This window comes from Capricornis sumatraensis, chromosome X (assembly GCF_032405125.1).
Source record: "Capricornis sumatraensis isolate serow.1 chromosome X, serow.2, whole genome shotgun sequence".
NCBI classification, from domain to species: domain Eukaryota; kingdom Metazoa; phylum Chordata; class Mammalia; order Artiodactyla; family Bovidae; genus Capricornis; species Capricornis sumatraensis.
This window is the reverse complement of record NC_091092.1, coordinates 124589981-124609459: the sequence shown is the minus strand read 5'-3', so window position 1 is coordinate 124609459 and position 19479 is coordinate 124589981. Positions and strand designations below refer to the sequence as shown.

The following is a 19479-nucleotide window of genomic DNA, read 5'->3' as shown; positions in this document are numbered from 1 at the left end:
AAGAGATGATTGAAGGACTGTCTTAATCTAAGATCATTCTTTATGTGATCAAAGACACTATGTTTTTTAAAAACAAACTATAGTTATTGTCACTGTAAATGTAAAGATTTCTTCAAAAAGATAATTGAATCCATCTGGAGACAGAAATTACACAGTAGCTTAAACAAGGGAAGTTTAATCTAAATAATTATTAAACGGTGGTGGAAGAATACCGCTAAAGCATGCCCTAGGACTAAGACAGAGTACCCAAGGAAGGACAGCTTGTAAGTGGACACCGTTCCTCCACGCTGAGGGTCAGAGCTCATTAGAACAATCACATTGCGGCTTCACCGCGTTGCCTAACCAGAGCTGGTCCAGACAAGCAGGAAACAACCTTCCAGGATACAGGCAAGTGATGCTGGTAAGAGTCCTCACAGAGGGAGTGGGAAGCTGCTGCTGTGAGTGTGACGCTGACAGGGCTATAGCATGGTGGTCGGTGAACCCACACTGAGGCTATGAGGTCACTGAGGGACTACATAGTCTGGGCATCATGGATGTCCCCTCACACTTCTGCTAATGGACTTTGTACCAGAAGCAAATAAAACAAAACACTGCACAAAGGAAAGAAGAAAAGCTTCCCTCTCCTTTCCCTATCCCTCCAGCACCCTCTGCTGATACAAACTTAACATTGTCCTTACTGTAGAGCACAAAGGTCCTGCCTGTTCCTAGAGCAAACACTGAAGGGTGAATTTGGAGCTGAGAGCCCGTGAGCTAATAACTGGTCCAATGGGATTAACTTTTCTCCATAAAATCACATATGGCAACTTTGAACTTCTCTACTAAAAGGAAAGACATTGGTCCCAGGTTTCTGCTATTTGTTCCCCATTTGTCCGTAAACTGTATATATAGTGCCTGGATTTTCCAGAAGCTTATCCAAACATAATGAACTGTTTCACTCTTGCTATTTGACTCTGAAATAAAATGAAACCGTCTTCCTAATAACCTACATCTTGCTTGAACCACTGGTATTTCCAGACTCTTGTTAATCTTTAGCCTGGAAAGTAGTGTGCATTCTAATGAGTACCCCTCTCATCTGCCTGAGAACTCCCTATAAGCCTGTTGGCTCTACTTTCTGCTTCAGAGAGAGAAGGTAAATAGGATGGAGATTTTCCCAGATTCAGTTCTGGTTTCCATCTGACTGTTTCTCTATCAGAAAACAAAAGAGCAATGGAGGCTCATGTCCCAGCTTTAATTCAGACCAGGATGCCTCAGGAAAGTAGTTGTACTGATGCTGAAGCTGCTATACTTTGGCCACTTGATACAAAGGGCCAGCTCATTAGAAAAGACCCTAATACTGGAAAGATTGAGGGCAGGATGAGAAGTGGGCAACAGAGGATGAGATGATTGGATGGCATCATCGATTCAATGAATATGAGCTTGAGCAAACTCCAGGAGACAGTGGAGGACAAGGAAGCCTTGCATGCTGCAATTCATGGGGTTGCAAAGAATCGGACAGACCACTTAATGACTGAATAACAACAGGATGCCTCATGAAAGTAATTGGAAGTAAGTTGAAAGTATCATGGATCCACTTCTTGCTCATCAAAGTAGGTGTACGTTTGGGACTGAGATTTTCTCACTGGTTGGTACTGACCTCATCATTCTTTGATGATTATTATTTTAAAGTGTTATTCCTTCTCTGCCATCAGGAACACAAGGACAACATGGTTAATGTCAGTGATACTAAGAACAAGCCAAATACATCACCAGAAACACTGTCTCAGTTTGACAAATCCTTAAAAGTAGCAGTGACATTTAAATCATGTAACAGATACTCAGTGCTTTTTGAATGAATGAATGGCTTAATAAAACAGTGGTGGTGGTGATTTCTTTACATTTTGCCAATAGTTTTGTTGTGCTTTTCCCCCACCATCAGAGTCTGAAACCTAAAGGGATTGGAGAGTTTTTTAGGTCTTTTTGGAACAAAGTTCATATGACCTTTATTGTTTATTTGTAAATACAGTTGCTTTCTGAAGCTCTTTGAGACTCTTAATCTTTGTTATATACAAATATAATTTTTATATTGGTTTAAAATTGAAATTTTATTCTATTGTATTAGTTTTTAAAGTTTAAAAAAGATTTCTCGAACAGTTCTTTTTACTCATATGAGTAAGAAATTCTTCCTATGTTGGGGAATGTGTCTGTATGCGAGACAGCAAAAGAAACACAGATGTATTAATACTTCTTAATATCAATTTAAATTAATTGTTCACTCCTGTTTTAATTTTTATTCTATATTAGAGTATAGTTGATTTATGGGCTTCCCTTGTGGCTCAGCTGTAAAAGAATCCACCTGCAGTGTGGGATACCTAGAGAATTCCATCAACAGTATAGTCCATGGGGTTGCAAAGAATCGGACATGACTGAGCAACTTTCACTTCACTTCATAGTTGATTTACAATGTATTAATTTCAGGTGTATAGAAAAGTGATTCAGTTATACATATAGCTATTCTTTTTCAGATTCTTTTCCTATTTAGGTTATTATAAAATATTGAGTAGAGTTCCCTGTGCTGTAGAGTAGGTTGGTGTGTGCTAAGTCACTTTGGTCGTATCCGACTCTTTGTGACCCTATGGACTTTGTGACCTACCAGGCTCCTCTGTCCATGGGATTCTCCAAGCAAGAGTACTGGAGTGGTTTACCATTCCCTCCTCCAAGGGATCTTCCCGACCCAGGGATCAAAGCTGCATCTTTTAAGTCTCCTGCATTGACAGGCAGGATCCTTACCACTAGTGCCACCTGGGAAGCCCAAAGTAGGTTTAGGGAGCCATTGTAAGTGCACAGTTGCTAACTCAGCATAGATCTGGCAAGTACTATAAACACTGTATTTCTGAATGAAGCTTATATAATTTAGAGTTTTCACTATTTAATATTGGACTAAATTTGTACTATTTTATAAAAACAAAGCCTCTCATTTACCAATTATATTGGAAATATACTAAATTGGCAGTTACATGATTTATAATACTGCTGCTAAGTTGCTTCAGTCACGTCTGACTCTGTGTGACCCCATAGATGGCAGCCCACCAGGCTTCCCGTCCCTGGGATTCTCCAGGCAAGAAAACTGGAGTGGGGTGCCATTTCCTTCTCCGTAATAATACTGAGGTATAATAATATATAAACCAAACAAAATAAAAATATGCTCTGTCCTCTAGACTATTTTAGTTGAAATATTATTTATATATTAATAACTATTTTAATATGTATATATTATTTATCAAAACTAAACTTTTGTTAATGTTTTTCATATTATTGATAAGAAACCTGAATTATTTTTGCTGTCCTTAAATTGTAGCTTTCACATCATTTTTCCCATCTTAAAATACATATTCATCTGTTTATTGTTTCCTCATTTTATCTTAGTTTTACACTGTTGTCCCTTTTATATATGTGTATACCTGAAAGTAGAAATTTCCTTGTATAAATCCTTTTGTTAAACTTCTGAACCTGAGGTTCTTTTCTATGTGAAATGAATTTCTTATTTTTAAATATAAAGATAATTTCCATTCATTTCCTCCAGTATACTCAGAAGAATAACTATCCAGTATTCTACTTATTTAGAAAAGCATAAATAAAAATACTTTAAGTAGCTTAATCACGTCTGGCTGAATGTGCTCCCAGGCTAAGAGGCTGACTTAAAACTTTTTACTTACTCCTTCCCTATTCACTGTTGTTTGCACTTAGAATGCTTTCTCCATTTCCTTTTAAAAATACTATAGTTTATTTCACATATTAATCTGAAAAGTGTCTGACAGGTTCAGTGATAATGAAAGAATGCTCATCAGAGATACTGAAATAATGCTCTGTTAGTGGTTAGTATATTATTGTAAGATTGCTGTTTTTCGAATCTTCACAGTGGCTGAAACGTTGCTTTTATGACTTTTTAAAAACCACTGTTTTATACTAAACATGCTATGTTCAGATATTTTTTTCCCCTAAGAACTTTTAGATTTGGGTGAACCAGCCATACACTATATGCAAACCTATATAAAATATACTATGTGTATAGGATAGAGGATGAAAAGGCCCTATTTCTTCCTGAAAATATACTCTATGATTATATTATTTCAAATTTGAAATTTGTATAAATAAATGGAGAGGAAAAAAATGCTAATACAATTAAATCCAGCCCATGACACTCTTCTGTTTTAAAAGTTTCTTAAATACTAGCTAACCATATCTGTTAACTGTTATTCAGTCACTAATCTTTTCTCACCATTTTGCATAGTATAAACAGAATCCAGAGGATCAGTTATAATACTCATTGCCATTTTATGTTTCCTTTATACTAAAGACATATTTTTCTAGGCTTTAATTTAAAATTTCAAAAATTGTTTCTATTTTTAGAACTAAAGATAAATAGAATTTAAAATTCTTTGATATAAATATTGCAAAAATAGTGAAAGAATCTCCTTTATGCAAGTGGCTACAGTTATCTTCTAACTAGAATAGAGTTGTCTTTTTTGTTGCTAAAATTGCAAGTTTTCCTGGAGAGCTGCTTCTTTCATGCTCCCAAGTCTACTAGTTCTTATCTAAACTGCATTATAAATTGCAAGAACACTTGTAGGCACACCTTACATTTCATTATACTATGTAGTTTAAACATGTTATATAATGTCCCTTTAATACTAGCAGATTTTAAACAATAAAAAATTAAACTAATCAACAAATGGAGATTTAAGGATTGAAGAGATGGTAAGCATAATGATTAAGAAGTCAGATTGTCTTGTTGCCAAGACAGTGACTTTATTTAGCCTTGCTTTCTCATCTGCTGCTGCTGCTGCTGCTAAGTCACTTCAGTTGTGTCCGACTCTATGCAACCCCATAGACGGCAGCCCACTAAGCTCCTCCGTCCCTGGGATTCTCCAGGCAAGAATACTGGAGTGGGTTGCCATTTCCTTCTCCAATGCATGAAAGTGAAAAGTGAAAATGAAGTCACTCATTCGTGTCTGACTCTTCACGACCCCATGGACTGCAGCCTACCAGGCTCCTCCGCCCATGGGATTTTCCAGGCAAGAGTACTGGAGTGGGGTGCCATTGCCTTCTCCGTTCTCATCTACTAAACTGACTATAATAATAACTACTTCAGAAAGTTGTTAAAAAGATGCATGAAATAATGAGGTATTTAGCATTGTGCAGCACACATGGTAGGTACTCTGTAGTGTTGATGTTAACTTTTAATAATAAAGAATGTATTTTCTTAGTATATTATAGTTAATTTTCTTTCTCTGGGATACACTATTAGGTAGCAATAGATAATACTGTGTGTTAATATGATGGCATAATATTATAATTTCACTGAAGGGAAAAATTAACTTTTTACAAGGACGTTTAGGGCATCATGGTAAGTGACATAAGTCAGACTGAGAAAGACAAATACTTTAGATGTCACTTACATGTGGAATCTAAAATCTACAACAGACTAGTGTCAACTGAATAAAATGCAAAACCTAAAAGTTGAGAATTATGGTTTATTCGGTAGACTGTCTGAGAACTCAAGTCCTATAAGCAGCCTCTCAAATAGTTCTGAGGAACAGCTCCCAAGAGGTTAGGGAGTAACCAGGGTATATATGGTTTTTTGCAACAAAGACTAGGGAACATCAAAAGATCACTGTTAATTAAAGAAAACCAAACATCTCAAGTTAACGAAATTAGTAGTTGCCCATGTATGGGAAGATGCAGGAGTCTGGTTCACTGAAATTAATTCTTTTGATACATACCTTAGCCAGCACCCTCTTTCCCATTCTCAGTCTCCTCGGGGTGCACCTTTGAGGGTGGCTGCAGTGGCTAAGGGCTTGGTGGTCTCTGGATCCTTTGTTTGTGGATATGGCAGACAGTATTTTTTCATTCACACTACTGAATATAACAGAAAAGAAACCAAATCACAGAACAAAGTAGTGGTTACCACTGGGGGAGGGAAGAGAAATCTAGGGGTGGAGAGTGGGAGATACAAAGTGTTAGGTGTAAAATAGGCTCAAGGATGTGTGCTACAACATGGGGAATCTAGCCAATATTCTATAATAACTGTAAGTGGAAAATGACCCTTAGAAATTATTTTTAAAAAAGAAAAAGAAGTTCTAAACCCTACTTCAAATTCAGTAAATAAATAAACAAATAAATAAAAATACTAACTTCCTTGGAACTTTTCTGTAGTACCCTTAATGTGGTTTCCTGCAGTGGCTTGGTGTATGATACAGTAATGAGTGTAGAATTAGTATATGAAACCAAGCCATTTTGTATCCCTTCTAACTGGCTTATTGAACCAAGTGCCAAATGCTACAATATAAAGATTCTAGTACGTTATCTCTCAAATAGGGAGCAAGGTTCTAGCCAAGTTTCTTTTCTAAGTCTTTCTATTATTTTTTCCAAAGTTTTTAATCTGTTAAATCCTGATAGCTTTGCTAGTAAAGTCAATGTTTTATTCATCTTTCGTATTTCCAGCAGACCTAGAACATAGCAGGCATTTGACAAATAAAATTACTCAGTAGAGAAATCTGAAAAAATGATTTGCAACTTAATATGGTAGATTTAATTGGTTTTTTTTTTTGTAAAAATACCTACAGTGTAGTTTTTCTTCTTTTCCTCCTACTCCACTTCTGAGTGCTTCCAGTACTTGAATAGGAGAGCTACTGTTGCTCATTACTAGTGTGTTATATGAGGCCTTGAGTGTTGCAGTACACACATGTTGAGCCATTTTTATATATTCTTTACCTTCCTATTTATTTTCAGATTATCATGCAATTCAAGTATTCTATATAGAAACCCTTCATATTAACATTGTTATCCGTCCTGTCCCCCGCCACTCTTGAGATAGAGAGAAAATAAGAATGAAGATGAAACCACTTAAGAAAGGAAAGGAACAGTTAAAAGATTTAAATCTGCCCCAGTTGCTTTTCTTCCCATCAAACAGTAGCAATTTGAACCGTAGACATTTTTGTAAAGGGCTGCCATTCTGTCTTTTTCCTCCTGGCTGCTGATGAATATTTTCAAAAGAAATTTAAAAAACACAGAAACTACCGTCCCAGGATGGGCTACATAATATGTGAGACCCAGTGCAAAGTGAAAATATGAAGCTCCTTTTTCAAAAAGAATTAAGAATGCCAAAATGGCACCAGCAGAGTGTAATACTAAATGCAGGCCCTTGTGCACAAGTCATATGCCTATGACGCTCACCCTGTGCAGTTCCCTATAGTTCTGAGAGACAGTCTTCCTGTTCGCACTTTGCTTAGCAGCTTCAGGGTAAATACCTACACAGTATCTCTTGAAAGCATTGAAACGTGAACATCAGAGAGAGTAAAGAGGTTTGAACTTCCCATTATGACCATGCACTATGATTACTGGTCATTGTAACATCATCAGCAAGGCCCTGGAGTTAAGAATAATAAGATAATTCATCCCATGAGTGAGAACCAAGCCCTTTGAGCTTACAGAAAGCAACAAGGGAAGAATAAATATTTATTTGATGTCTTCTTTAGACAGAAACCGTATTAGACTTTTAAAATATATATTCATTATCCTGATTTGTCGTGTAAAACATATAAAATAATTTTTATTACCTCATTTTCTACATGTGTAAACTGAACTTCAAGGATATAAGATAACTTGCTCACAGACACACAGCAAGTAGCTGGCAGTGTGGTGATTGCCCACATCTCTTCATACCAAGCTGATGCTTTCCATGCTGTCCATGGTCTGTCCTTAGGGGTTGATAGCCACAGTAAACGTGCAGCCATGAAAAGCAGATGCAAAGGGCAGGGCTGCAATAAGGGGGAGAAATTTAGCCAGGCGGTTTCTGTGGGGTGAGAAAGCTGAACCAAGCAGAGACCAAGGTCATGGACCATGTAGAGAATGCAGCAAATAAAGAGCCCTGAGGGAACTGACCCCCTTAAGTAGAGTAATGAAGTGGTCACAGAACAAATATAACATGTTGGATAGAAGGTATGAATAGATTTATCCTAATTTAAGCACTAATTTTGTGTCCTCAGTCAACAACAACAAATGTTCTAGGATCTGTCTCCTAGGGGTAGGGGAGGAAGAGAAGTCAGAGATGAGTAGGACGTGGTCCCAGCCTTAGAGGGCTTCTGAATGAAGCTATACAGTTTCGGACAGTTCATAGAACGTTGAGAAAGCAGGTTTGAGGGAGTGCCAAACTTTGCCTGGAGGAAGGGGAACTTTGCAGAAAGGTAACCTTGGGAAGGAAAGTCTAGACAAATGAGAGGGAGGAGTTCACCAAGCAGATTTGGGAGATTCGTTTTCCCTGGATTTTGGCTGGATTTTTTTTTAAGTTTTCTGATCATAAAGTAGAAAACCTTCAAGGTCTTTGAAGTTGTTGAATTCTCTTCCATCCAGTGGCTAGTATCAAGAAGTGTTCAGGTTATTAAGATTGTTTTGATACAATCATTTCATTTTAGATCTGATGAATCAAATAATAGAAACAAAACATAACCATAACTTTCTTGAATATTTTTATGTATGCATTCATGCTAAGTTGCTTCAATCAAGTCCGACTCTTTGCAATCCCATGGACTGTAGCCCGCCTGGCTCCCCTGTCCATGGGATTCTCCAAGCAAGAATACTGGAGTGGGTTGCCATTTCCTTCTCCAGGAGATCTTCCAATTTTGATGTGTAGTTCTTATATTTATTGGGGTCTGCCCTGGTGGCTCAGAGGTTAAAGGGTCTGCCTGCAATGCGGGAGACCTGGATTCAATCCCTGGGTCTGGAAGATCCCCTGGAGAAGAAAGTGGCAACCCACTCCAGTATTCTTGCCTGGAGAATCCCACAGGGTCGCAAAGAGTCGGATATGACTGAGCGACTTCACTTTCTTATATTTATAATTTAGACATAGATGTGTTTTGTGTGTGTGTATTTCTTAACCTGAATATCTTTTTAATTCAGATATTATAAAATAAAATGCCAAGTACCTTCTTCTATTTTTTCTTTTTCCTTGTAAAATATATTACAGTAAAAAGTGATTTATTTACAACATGTGTTGACCATAATTTTTTGTTTGTTTGTTTTCAGTGTAAAACTCTTTCTGGAGTCTGTGACCACATCATATCCCTGTCATCAGATCCTCTAGTTTCACAGTCTGCCCACCTTGAAGTGATTCAGCTGGCAAACATCAAACCAAGTGAAGGGCTGGTAAGAGAAACCATGTTTATCAAAGCTACCATCCATCAACAGACAGCTAATAGTATGGGTGGGCAGCCCCCAAATATGAGAATTCATTAATTTTAACAGAATGAATAGGTTTTTTTTTTTCTCCCCTAGAGGAGTTGAAGTGGTGGGAGTTAGTCATGATAAAAAGTTTTATAAAGATAAAAGAAAATGAAAGAAAATTTAAAATAGTGATTTCTGAATTAGCCTGTTTACTTTGGTAAATAAATTAGCTTTAGTTACATTTTTAACCCTTATCAAAGTTCCTTGCTGCTGCTGCTAAGTCACTTCAGTCGTGTCCAACTCTGTGCGACCCCAGAGACGGCAGCCCACCAGGCTCCCCCGTCCTTGGGATTCTCCAGGCAAGAACACTGGAGTGGGTTGCCAATTCCTTCTTCAATGCATGAAAGTGAAAAATGAAAGGGAAGTCGCTCAGTCGGGTCCAACCCTCAGCAACCCCATGGACTGCAGCCTTCCAGGCTCCTCCGTCCATGGGATTTTCCAGGCAAGAGTACTGGAGTGGTGTGCCATTGCCTTCTCCATCAAAGTTCCTTAGATTTACAGGAAATTTAAGTATTTCGTAATAAAAACTGCAGTGTTACCTGCTGATGCAAATGGGTGTTTTGTTTATTTTGCTTTTGCTTGTTCGTTTTAATAGGTCTCTCTTCCCTTAGATTGTATAGGCTAAATAAACCCAATATTCTTTATAATTCACATCTTTTCTTTCTTTTAAGGGTAAGTAAGCAGGTAGATATCACTAAAACTAGGCTAACATCTATGAGATGTATTTTTTATTATGTCATAATAAAGATAATCTTCTATATTTTGTTCACCTGATTAAAAATTTTATTGATTCTAAATTTAACCCAAGGGATACCTTGTCTTTTAATGAACCTCTAGAAAGAAACCATATAATATTACTATTAATAAGTGAGAGATGAAAAAAAAAAGAAAAACAGGAAACTGACTGGAGAACATCTTGCCTACCACACAACTATTTCATGATAGTTTGATGCTACCGTGTTTCTACTTTCCCTATAGGTGAATTTTCCAAGAATACTAATAAGGATATTTTAGAAAATAGAAATCTTAAAAACTACTGTTAACAGTGTAATTCAGATAATATATTCTTATAGATTCCTGTGCAGGTTTAACTTTTTATGTGACCTTCCTTCTTCGATTGAATATATGTGTGTGGTGTATGTGTGTGTATATATGTGTGTGTGTGTGTGTGTGTGTGTGTGTGTGTGTGTGTGTGTATATAAAACGGTTTCTGGGAGCAACGCCTTCATTGGTCACCAGTGATTTTTTTTGGCTTAAAGTCCTGTTTTCTATAGAACGACTTTTCTCTGGATGCTTAACAAATTACTTTTGAGTAATCATAGTTCCCTGTCTTTTTGTGGCTTGTATCTGTATTTTCCTGGAAAGATGGAAATTAGCATCTCAAATATAGCCAAAGTATGTCATCATTGTAACCTATAAATGTTATTAGCTATATTTTTATTAGTTTTAGAATTTATTTTAATGTTTATAAACTTATTTGAAGTAATATTTATGATTTTAATTCTTACTTCCTTTTAGTTATGTTTTACAAAGTCCAATTTTATTTAAAGCATCTTTCTAACCGTAGTATTAAAGAGTTTCCTTCTTTAAAATCTCCCCTTTTAGTAGTTCTGAAGGAAAGAAAGTTCTTTAAGCGTGATTTGCACTGTGAGAAATTATGAACTGCTACTATGTAATATTAGAGTAGGAGACAGAAAATCTGGATACAAATCACTTCCATAAAATAGAGCTGTGAGTGGGATATGGGAGAGGTGAGGAAGTAAATTAAACCTCCTTGGCTGTGATATTTTCATCTGTAGAATGTGAGGGGCAGGAAGGGATGGACTGCTGCTGCTGCTGCTGCTGCTGCTGCTAAGTCGCTTCAGTTGTGTCCAACTCTGTGCGAACCCATAGACGGCAGCCCACCAGGCTCCCCTATACCTGGGATTCTCCAGGCAAGAACACCAGAGTGGGTTGCCATTTCCTTCTCCAATGCATGAAAGTGAAAAATGAAAGGGAAGTTGCTCAGTCGTATCCAACTCTTCGTGACCCCACGGACTGCAGCCTACCAGGCTTCTCCATCCATGGGATTTTCCAGGCAAGAGTGCTAAGGGATGGACTAGATCCTCTTTAAAGCTCCCTGTAGCTCTATGAATTTGCAGTTCTGAGAACAGTATTGTCCTGAGAAAAAAGCCTGAATATTCCCTCTAATTTCCACTGAAATAATGAGGTGAAAATAACCATGTGAAGTGAGTCAACACATTGCTCATTTATGGACTTGATGAAACCTTGGTTTTTATTTTCAAAAGACCCCCTGGACAGGGGTCTTTTATTTTTTAAATTTCAAGTACGTAGAGCTGGATGTGCTCTTTGGAATAGTCATGAACTTAAAATGCCAAGAACCAGGTTCAGTTATTCTTAAAGAGAGCTGGTAGAGAAAAGGAAGGAGTGAGTACCTACCATTAACCAGGTATCATCCTCATAACTCTGTAGAGTAGGTATTAATGAGAAAATGGTATCATAGATCCTCACCAGTTTGCCGTGTATGACATTAAGGTAACATACAATAGAGGCAGAGATTAAATCCAGGTAAATCTAAATGAGGTGCAATTTACCAAAGTTTGTTCCATTATCCCACAGTTAAACTTGGGGTGGCTAAAAGGAGGTATGAGAAGTTCAGGAGGATGACTTTAAAATTAGAACTACTTAGAGGAATCCATTTAAAAGGGTAATCAGCACCATTTCATTGGGAAAATACTTCCAAGGGACAAAAAGAAAAAGCTAACATGTTGAATATTAATAAAAGGGGTTATGTGAAAAACCATTTCATGTGATTCATGTTAAAGGGGAGATGACTGAATAAAAATCTTATGTAACTTTACTCAAGGTATCATTTTAAAAATCAATCACTTGATTTAAGTTTAGTCACATTTGAAATAGATTTGAGGATTTGGGTGACATTTAGCATGAGCTTAGCCATAGAAGTGTTTAAATGAAGGAAAGGAACAGAAAAACATGGGAGAATACCAAGCTTTAATGAAGTTTAATCAGTTTAAAATATCTGCAGATGATCTTCTGCCTCTTTCAAAGCAAAACATCTCTCATAGGTAAAAGGTAACGGGCTTTATTCTTGCACTGATAAACTAGATAGATTGTTCATCAACTTTCTACCTAAGTAGTCAAAGTAGTCCTAGGATTTCTTAGTTTTGAGAGTCCTGAGCATTATAAGGAATAGTGGGCATTGTGCTTAGTAATGATTAAAATATATCAAGCTAGCTTCTAAAATGCTTTTAAATAACAATGATTAGCAAAAAGTTAAAGAAAGGAAAATGAGAACTATTGGAACATATCAAAACTAGATCAGAGCCAAGAGATGGAAAGAACAGAGAGGAAAGTGCTTACGGAGCAACCTTGAGAAAGCCTGTTTGCTTTAGAGAGTTCTTTTGCTGTTTAGGCACTTGGACTCGCTCCTAAAATGCTTTATTCCATTGACTTGACTGTGAGGTTGCTTTGGCTCCATTGGTTAACCGCCATTTGAAGACAGTAAAGCAAATGTCATTTTGGTAAGCTGAACAGAAGACAGGGAGCTGTTGGAGTCAGCTCCAGAATTAATTAATTGCTTTAAAAGAAAAAAGGAAGGAAGGAAGAATGAAGATTTTGATGAAATGGAAAACCAGATTTGTCTCAGTCCCAAAAAAAGGACCATTTGAATTACATGTCCTTCTGCTGTTTGACCCTTTCTGAGAGGTGACCAAGTGATCAGATGTATTTCTGTGAACTCTTCATTATTCAGAAGATGATTAGTTTGAAACGCATCCAAGTAACTTGTTTCTTCTCTTACTTTCTGTTTGTGCCTGACTTTTGGCCATTTTCCTTGTTAGTACCACCAGAAAGATGAAAAAGCTGAAGAAGTCAGTCTTGATTATGAAAAGCAGTTACAATGAATGGTTTGTTGCATAAAACAAAATATCTTCATTCTATGTGGGATTTTAAAAATATGTTTTATTTGTTTTATTGCTCATAACTATGAAGTTGCTAAAACTGAACTCTGTATACATAGCTAGATCCTTATTTATTTAAGCATTTAAAAAGTATACTTTGTCCATCTGAAAAAAAATTAGCTTTAATATAAATTACACATTTAATTATATATAATGATGAAATCCTCTTCCTATAACTAATTGATAACTTGCTTTAGCTTACAATTGCCATTTTTAAAGTTCCTGGTATGTGTAGTAATTGCATACAGATTTCATTTCCTGAGTCATAACTAGATTATCTCCATGAGTTCTTATTATCCTGATGAATATAATGATTTTTCTAAATATTTATTTTAGGAAACCAGACTTTCTTTATGACCTAATCATTTAAGAAATTATATAGAGCTCTTGTCAAACACCTTAATTCATAATCAGTAATGCACTGTTGAAAGAAGTGTGGAGAGAAATATAATCAACTTTTACTTGCAGTTGTCAGAAGAGGTAGGTGATTAAAATAAATTTGTTAAAGGTCAAACCCAGTTATTCTTTTATAACCACATTGAACTTAGTATATGTGTGCTAGAGAGGTCTTCATCTTTTTAGAATGGATGTTAAACAGTGACTGTTTGACTCAGTATCTACAATTCCCAAATATTCTGTTCTAATAAGGAGAGTGAAGGTAGACAACCCTTCTGTTAATAAATCTGTAAATTAGGAGCCTCATGGTTGAGAATATTGTCTGGGCTCGAAACACAGCTTCACCTCCTTTGGCAGACCTGCCCAGTCTATCAGTAACTCAGTTTCCTTATTCCTGAAACAGAGAGAATCATAGTGTGTACCACACAGACCATTGTAAATAAATGTCAAACACTAACACAATCCTTAGCAGATTGTAACAAGTAGCTGTTAGTGATGATAGTGATAGATAATGTTGAGTGATGATTGTTGTGTATGTCCAAGTTATATATTGCTATATTGTTTTATTTCACTGTTTTTTTTTCCACTTAATCCTCTCACAATCCTTCTATGTAAAAAAACTAAAACAAAATTTAGTGTTTCGCTCTTACAAATGTACTTAAAAATTCTTTATTAATTTGATGTCATTTGGTAACTCCCATGGGGGAAATGATTGCAAGAATCTTGTCCCGTTCTATGTAGCACTGTTGTATTACCTTCCAATAAATAATGGCATTAAATAAAGTATGTTATATACTTGTCACCTGTATAAGGTTGAATATTACCATATGGTTGTAGCCAAGAACTAACCAATTTCTTAATTAATTTCCATTTTTATGTTTGTTGAGGTTATTTATTTCATATAAAATGATGAACTTTCATATAAGAAATTAGAATTCACAGATAAATGAACATCTTGTAAAATTACATTTATTTTGTTTCACAGTAAGAGATCCAGGCTTAAACAGTCTCTGAACTGATACCAACATCTTAGACATATGACATTACTAAAATGACTTTTCTGAATTAAAACCTACCCAATGACTTCTTAATAATTCCAGGCCATGAGCTTATTGCTTCTTGTTTTTATTTCTTAGTTATTTTTAGTGAAAACACATGTACATTTAGATATCAAAATGTTAACATCCAGGTATAGGAAATTAACACTGCAATTGTCTACACATAATTATTTAAATGTCTTCTTTTTCCAAAATGATCGTTCTTAGTTATTAAGTCCCTTACATTTCAGGCTTCAGGTTTATTCTAAAGTTAGTATTGTTTAATTTTTGAAGTCAATAGTTGAGATGCAAATTAGTTTCAAAGTAAAACTCAGTAAATTTTTTATCAAAATGTTCCTTAGGAAAAAAGGCCATTCAGAGAATCATCTATTTTTTTTTCTGATTTATTTAAATGAAAATGTTTCAGTATTTAAAATGTGAATCCTTTCTTGTAATTTCTTTTAGGGTCCTGTCATAACTGGCATAACTTAAAGGTTTCATTTGTTCTTAAAACTTTAATAATTTGAAGATTTCTAGATAATATTTTATCTTTAATGAAGCTTTTTCTGAAATCACTTTGTTTAAATGGAAATGGAATTTCTTCTTTATTGGGAGGAGGGGTGCCACACATTACCTCTCAATTAATATTATTATGATTTTAATTTTAAACATTTATTCATTTTTGGCCACATTGTGCAGCTTGTGGAATCTAATTCCCCAACCAGCGATTGAACCTGGGCCCTCAGCAGTGAGAGTGTGGAGCCCTAACCACTGAACTGCCAGGGAATTCCACCTGTTAATTATTGATAGGTCATTGGATGTAATTATTAAAACTTCAGCGATAAGATTAAGACAGAATGTGTCAGATACCACAAAAGAGGAACAGAAAAAAAAATTTTATATAAACAATATTTTATCATTCTTCTGTGTCCAGTAGTTCTGTAGTGGCTCTACAGAAACCTACTTTTTATTGTATAATATGTATCAAATACAATAAACTAATAATATCCCAATATTTGAATTTCCCATTGTAACTTTTATTTTGCCACAGCACATGTAGTATGGATTTTGAGGAGAGTGAACTATGTTCTTCAGGATATTGAATTACCATGAGGCATTTTGTAAGTTCACTATTCAAGTAATCATTTGATTAAGCTGAGTACAGGCTTCTTCAGGCAAACTTTAGAAGCCAGAACATTCAGATAGGAATTTCTTAAAGTTTAAAGACAGCCTTATTGAATCATGGATTCATCCCTGCGGCAATGGCAATTTTAACTTGATAGGGCAATTCTTTTTGTAAATGAGGTTATAATATCCTTGAAAATATTTCAGTTTTCATTTGTTTTCCTATGCTGTCTTTTTGGTTTTTTTTAGGGTATGTATATTAAATCAACATATGATGGCCTCCATGTAATTACTGGAACTACAGAAAATGTAAGTATTCTAACATTTCAAATTTTGGAGTATGTTTTGTCTTTTATTGTTAACCAACTTATGGCACTTACATAATTCCGGTTGACTTCTAAGGAAATAAACAGATTAAAATATACAACTAAAAAGACATACTGAGTTAGTAAGCACTGATTTGGGGAGAATTTCAGTCATTTTTGTTAGTTGAAAATAGCTATTTATCTGAAGTAAATCAGATGTTTTGTGTTCAAAGCCAGAGATTTGTTAAATATTTTCTGATTCATGACAAGTTATTGTAATATCTAAAAGAATCCACCTCCATCTGACAAATAGTGTAGTTTTATTAGGAAACTTAAATTGTGTAAGAAAGAAACATCAGATAAGTTAGGTTTCCTGAATACCTGAAGTATAATTGAACTTTATTCAGTGAAGGGGCAGCATGGTATAGATCGGCCCATTTTCACAGTGAAGTCCATCCCTGGACCAGCAGCATCAGCTTCCTTTGGGAATGCCCCACCCCAGACCTACTGAATTAGCTCTGGAGACCAGTCTGTTTTTTAATAAGAGATTCTCTTTTAAAAGGTGCACAGATGTATAGAACAGTCTTTTGGACTCTGTGGGAAAGAGCGAGGCTGGGATGATTTGGGAAAATGGCATTGAAACATGTATAATATCGTATATGAAACGAATCGCCAGTCCAGGTTCGATGCATGATGCTGGATGCTTGGGGCTGGTGTACTGGGATGACCCAGAGGGATGGTACGGGGAGGGAGGAGGGAGGGGGGTTCAGGATGGGGAACACGTGTATACCTGTGGCAGATTCATGTTGATGTATGGCAAAACCAATACAGTATTGTAAAGTAATTAACCTCCAATTAAAATAAATAAATTTATATTTTTTTAAAAAAAAGGTGGTTTTGAGACATGCTCCACTGCAAGCAGTAGGTCAGAGTCACTAAGTCTAGGCTGTACACCCAATTTTGATTTTGTTGGCAGTGTAATTTCTGACGAGTCATTTACACTCTCACTGCTTTGATTTCCTCAACTATGCATGCATGCGTGCATGCTAAGTTGCTTCAGTCGTGTCTGACTCTGTGAAGCCCTATGGACAGCAGCCCACCAGGCTCCTCTGTCCACAGGATTCTCCAGGCAAGAACACTGGAGTGGGTTGCCATTTTCTTCTCCGTCCTCAACTATAAATCGTAAATAATATATCATCTGTACTGCATACCTCACTAGGTTATTGTGAAAATTAAATAAGATAATAAATATGAAAGACTGTACTATAAAGAAAGAGCTACAGAAATGTGAAATGATTGTGTTGGACATTAACATGATCACTATAATAGATTGAAGTTGCATAATAAGTCATTATTTCTGCATTTGGTTGTCCCAGATTTCCATCCCACTCTCTTAAGCAGGTTTTGAGCTTCAGATATTTTTCTTTTAGAAATTCTGACAAATCACGTTTATAACATGTTCCTTCAAAGAAGACTGAGGTGAAATTAGTTAAATCTCAAGTTATTATTGTTCTCAACATTTTACCAGCGTTTTTTAAAAAAGACAACATTATTTCATCTAATTCACCTATTACTTTAACCATTTGTTGATTCCCCCCCCCCCACTTCACTTAGTTTCTTGTGAATGGTGAAATACATTGAAGTTGCAGTTTTGTGCTGCATCTCATTGTTATTAAATACAAGAGTTAAATGAGATCAAGAATATGTTATTTGCATATTGTCAACTGTTTAACATTTTTAAATGCAGTGAGATACTTATAAACTATACTCTTGTCACTGATTGATCATTCTCATTGGTGTGTACATTCCACTGATCATTTGTTTGATCATTTGTTCATTTAGCAAAACTCTGCTTCATGTCTGTTGTGTTCCAGACTTGAAACTAGGTATTGAAAAAAATTTTAAATTAAACTAACTTGCTGCCCCTAAGGCATACAAGTACAGATTTATCTGTGTAAACAGGTACTGAAATTTGCATAGATGGACAAAGGAAAAAAATAGTAAATGCTGCCAAATAAAAACAAGGAAGGAATCACAGAAGTGGTTATTTTGAACTAACTGTATCTTGAAGAATTGATCAAAACAATCTCTCTACATTGTATGGAGTCTGTTAAAAAAAAAAAAGTTGAGCACTATGCATTGTTTATATTAATTAGTAATATTTTATAAATGGATGAGTGACCAAAGAAGGATTGATTCTATGAGTAGTTCAGATATAAATGGTATGTTACTAGTTCATCATTTAATTCTTTTTTCTTGAAAGTATTTCACTATTTTTGGTACCCTAAATCATTTATCATTAGATCTGTGTTAAGTCTTAGTAAAGCTGCTCACCAAGTGGGTAAGTTATTTTGTTTTGCTATACCCTAGTTTCTTAGTTTTTCCTTTGTAAAATTAGGGGTTTGGATAAACTCTCTCTAGGATAAATTTTAACACTGAAAGTCTATACTTTGTATGAATTGTTTCCTTTTTCACTTCCCTGTGCAAAAAGTTGTCTCAGTTTCTTTGAATTTTATGTAGCAACTATCAAGCTCTTTTACATGATGAATTAGAGCCATTGACTTGATTTTTTTTTTCATACACTCATTTAAAAGGATCAATTGTAAGCCAAATAGCACTGGGACTGACTCTATAGTTACAGCTCTATTTACAAACTTTTCGGAAATGTTACATGGTCTTGTCTGATTTGGTAGGTGCTGTGAAATAAAGCTTGTTTTTTTCTTGTTGTGACACTATTCTTAAAGTTGAGTTGACATCCTAGGTAAACTACCCTCTTAATTGTTTGGCTGTGTTACTCCTTCAATAAGTGGAATTCCCTGAGATACCATCTAACCTTGGATTCTAGCCTATTATAAATAATTTTTAAAGAAAATCCTATTCCAGTGTCTTAAAAGTAGCATTTTACTTTGCAGTTCCATCACCATATCATCCTTCTTTTCCTTTCAATAGATAATAATGAATTGTATTACAGTATTTATAGTTGTGTTTGATAAATTAACACACATATAAATACACAAATACATTTTTTCATAAAATACATTTTCTGTCTATTCAAAAGCCCATATGCATATTATCATTAAAATGTCTAGTACACATAATCAATAGTCATTAGAGGGAAAAATAAAGAATAGTGCAGTATTTTAAATTCTTACAGTATTATGAAATTTCTATCTTAAATCTCATTTTAGTTTCCTAAAAACTTCAGAAAACTTGGCAATATTAGTTTACTAGTTTTTTTTTTTTTCTTGTTTGTTTTTGTTTTTAATCTCTTTGGGAAATAAAGAGGAAAAATGATAAAATTGTTACATCCTGTATAAATGTTGGCATTTTAGTTTATTTAATGTGGTTTTGCCAATGTATTATGCTGCATGAAACATT

General features: G+C 35.4%; 1 protein-coding gene across 4 annotated transcripts in view; it reads left to right on the top strand.

Moving 5' to 3' along the window:
* The window catches only part of CNKSR2 (connector enhancer of kinase suppressor of Ras 2), a 281248-nt gene that overhangs the window by 119803 nt on the left and 141966 nt on the right, over positions 1-19479 (top strand). For all 4 annotated transcript variants that reach the window (XM_068962234.1, XM_068962233.1, XM_068962231.1 and 1 more), the window contains exons 6-7: positions 9061-9180; positions 16046-16105. In XM_068962234.1, the coding sequence (XP_068818335.1) occupies positions 9061-9180; positions 16046-16105 (180 nt within the window). The remainder of the gene's footprint in view (positions 1-9060; positions 9181-16045; positions 16106-19479) is intronic.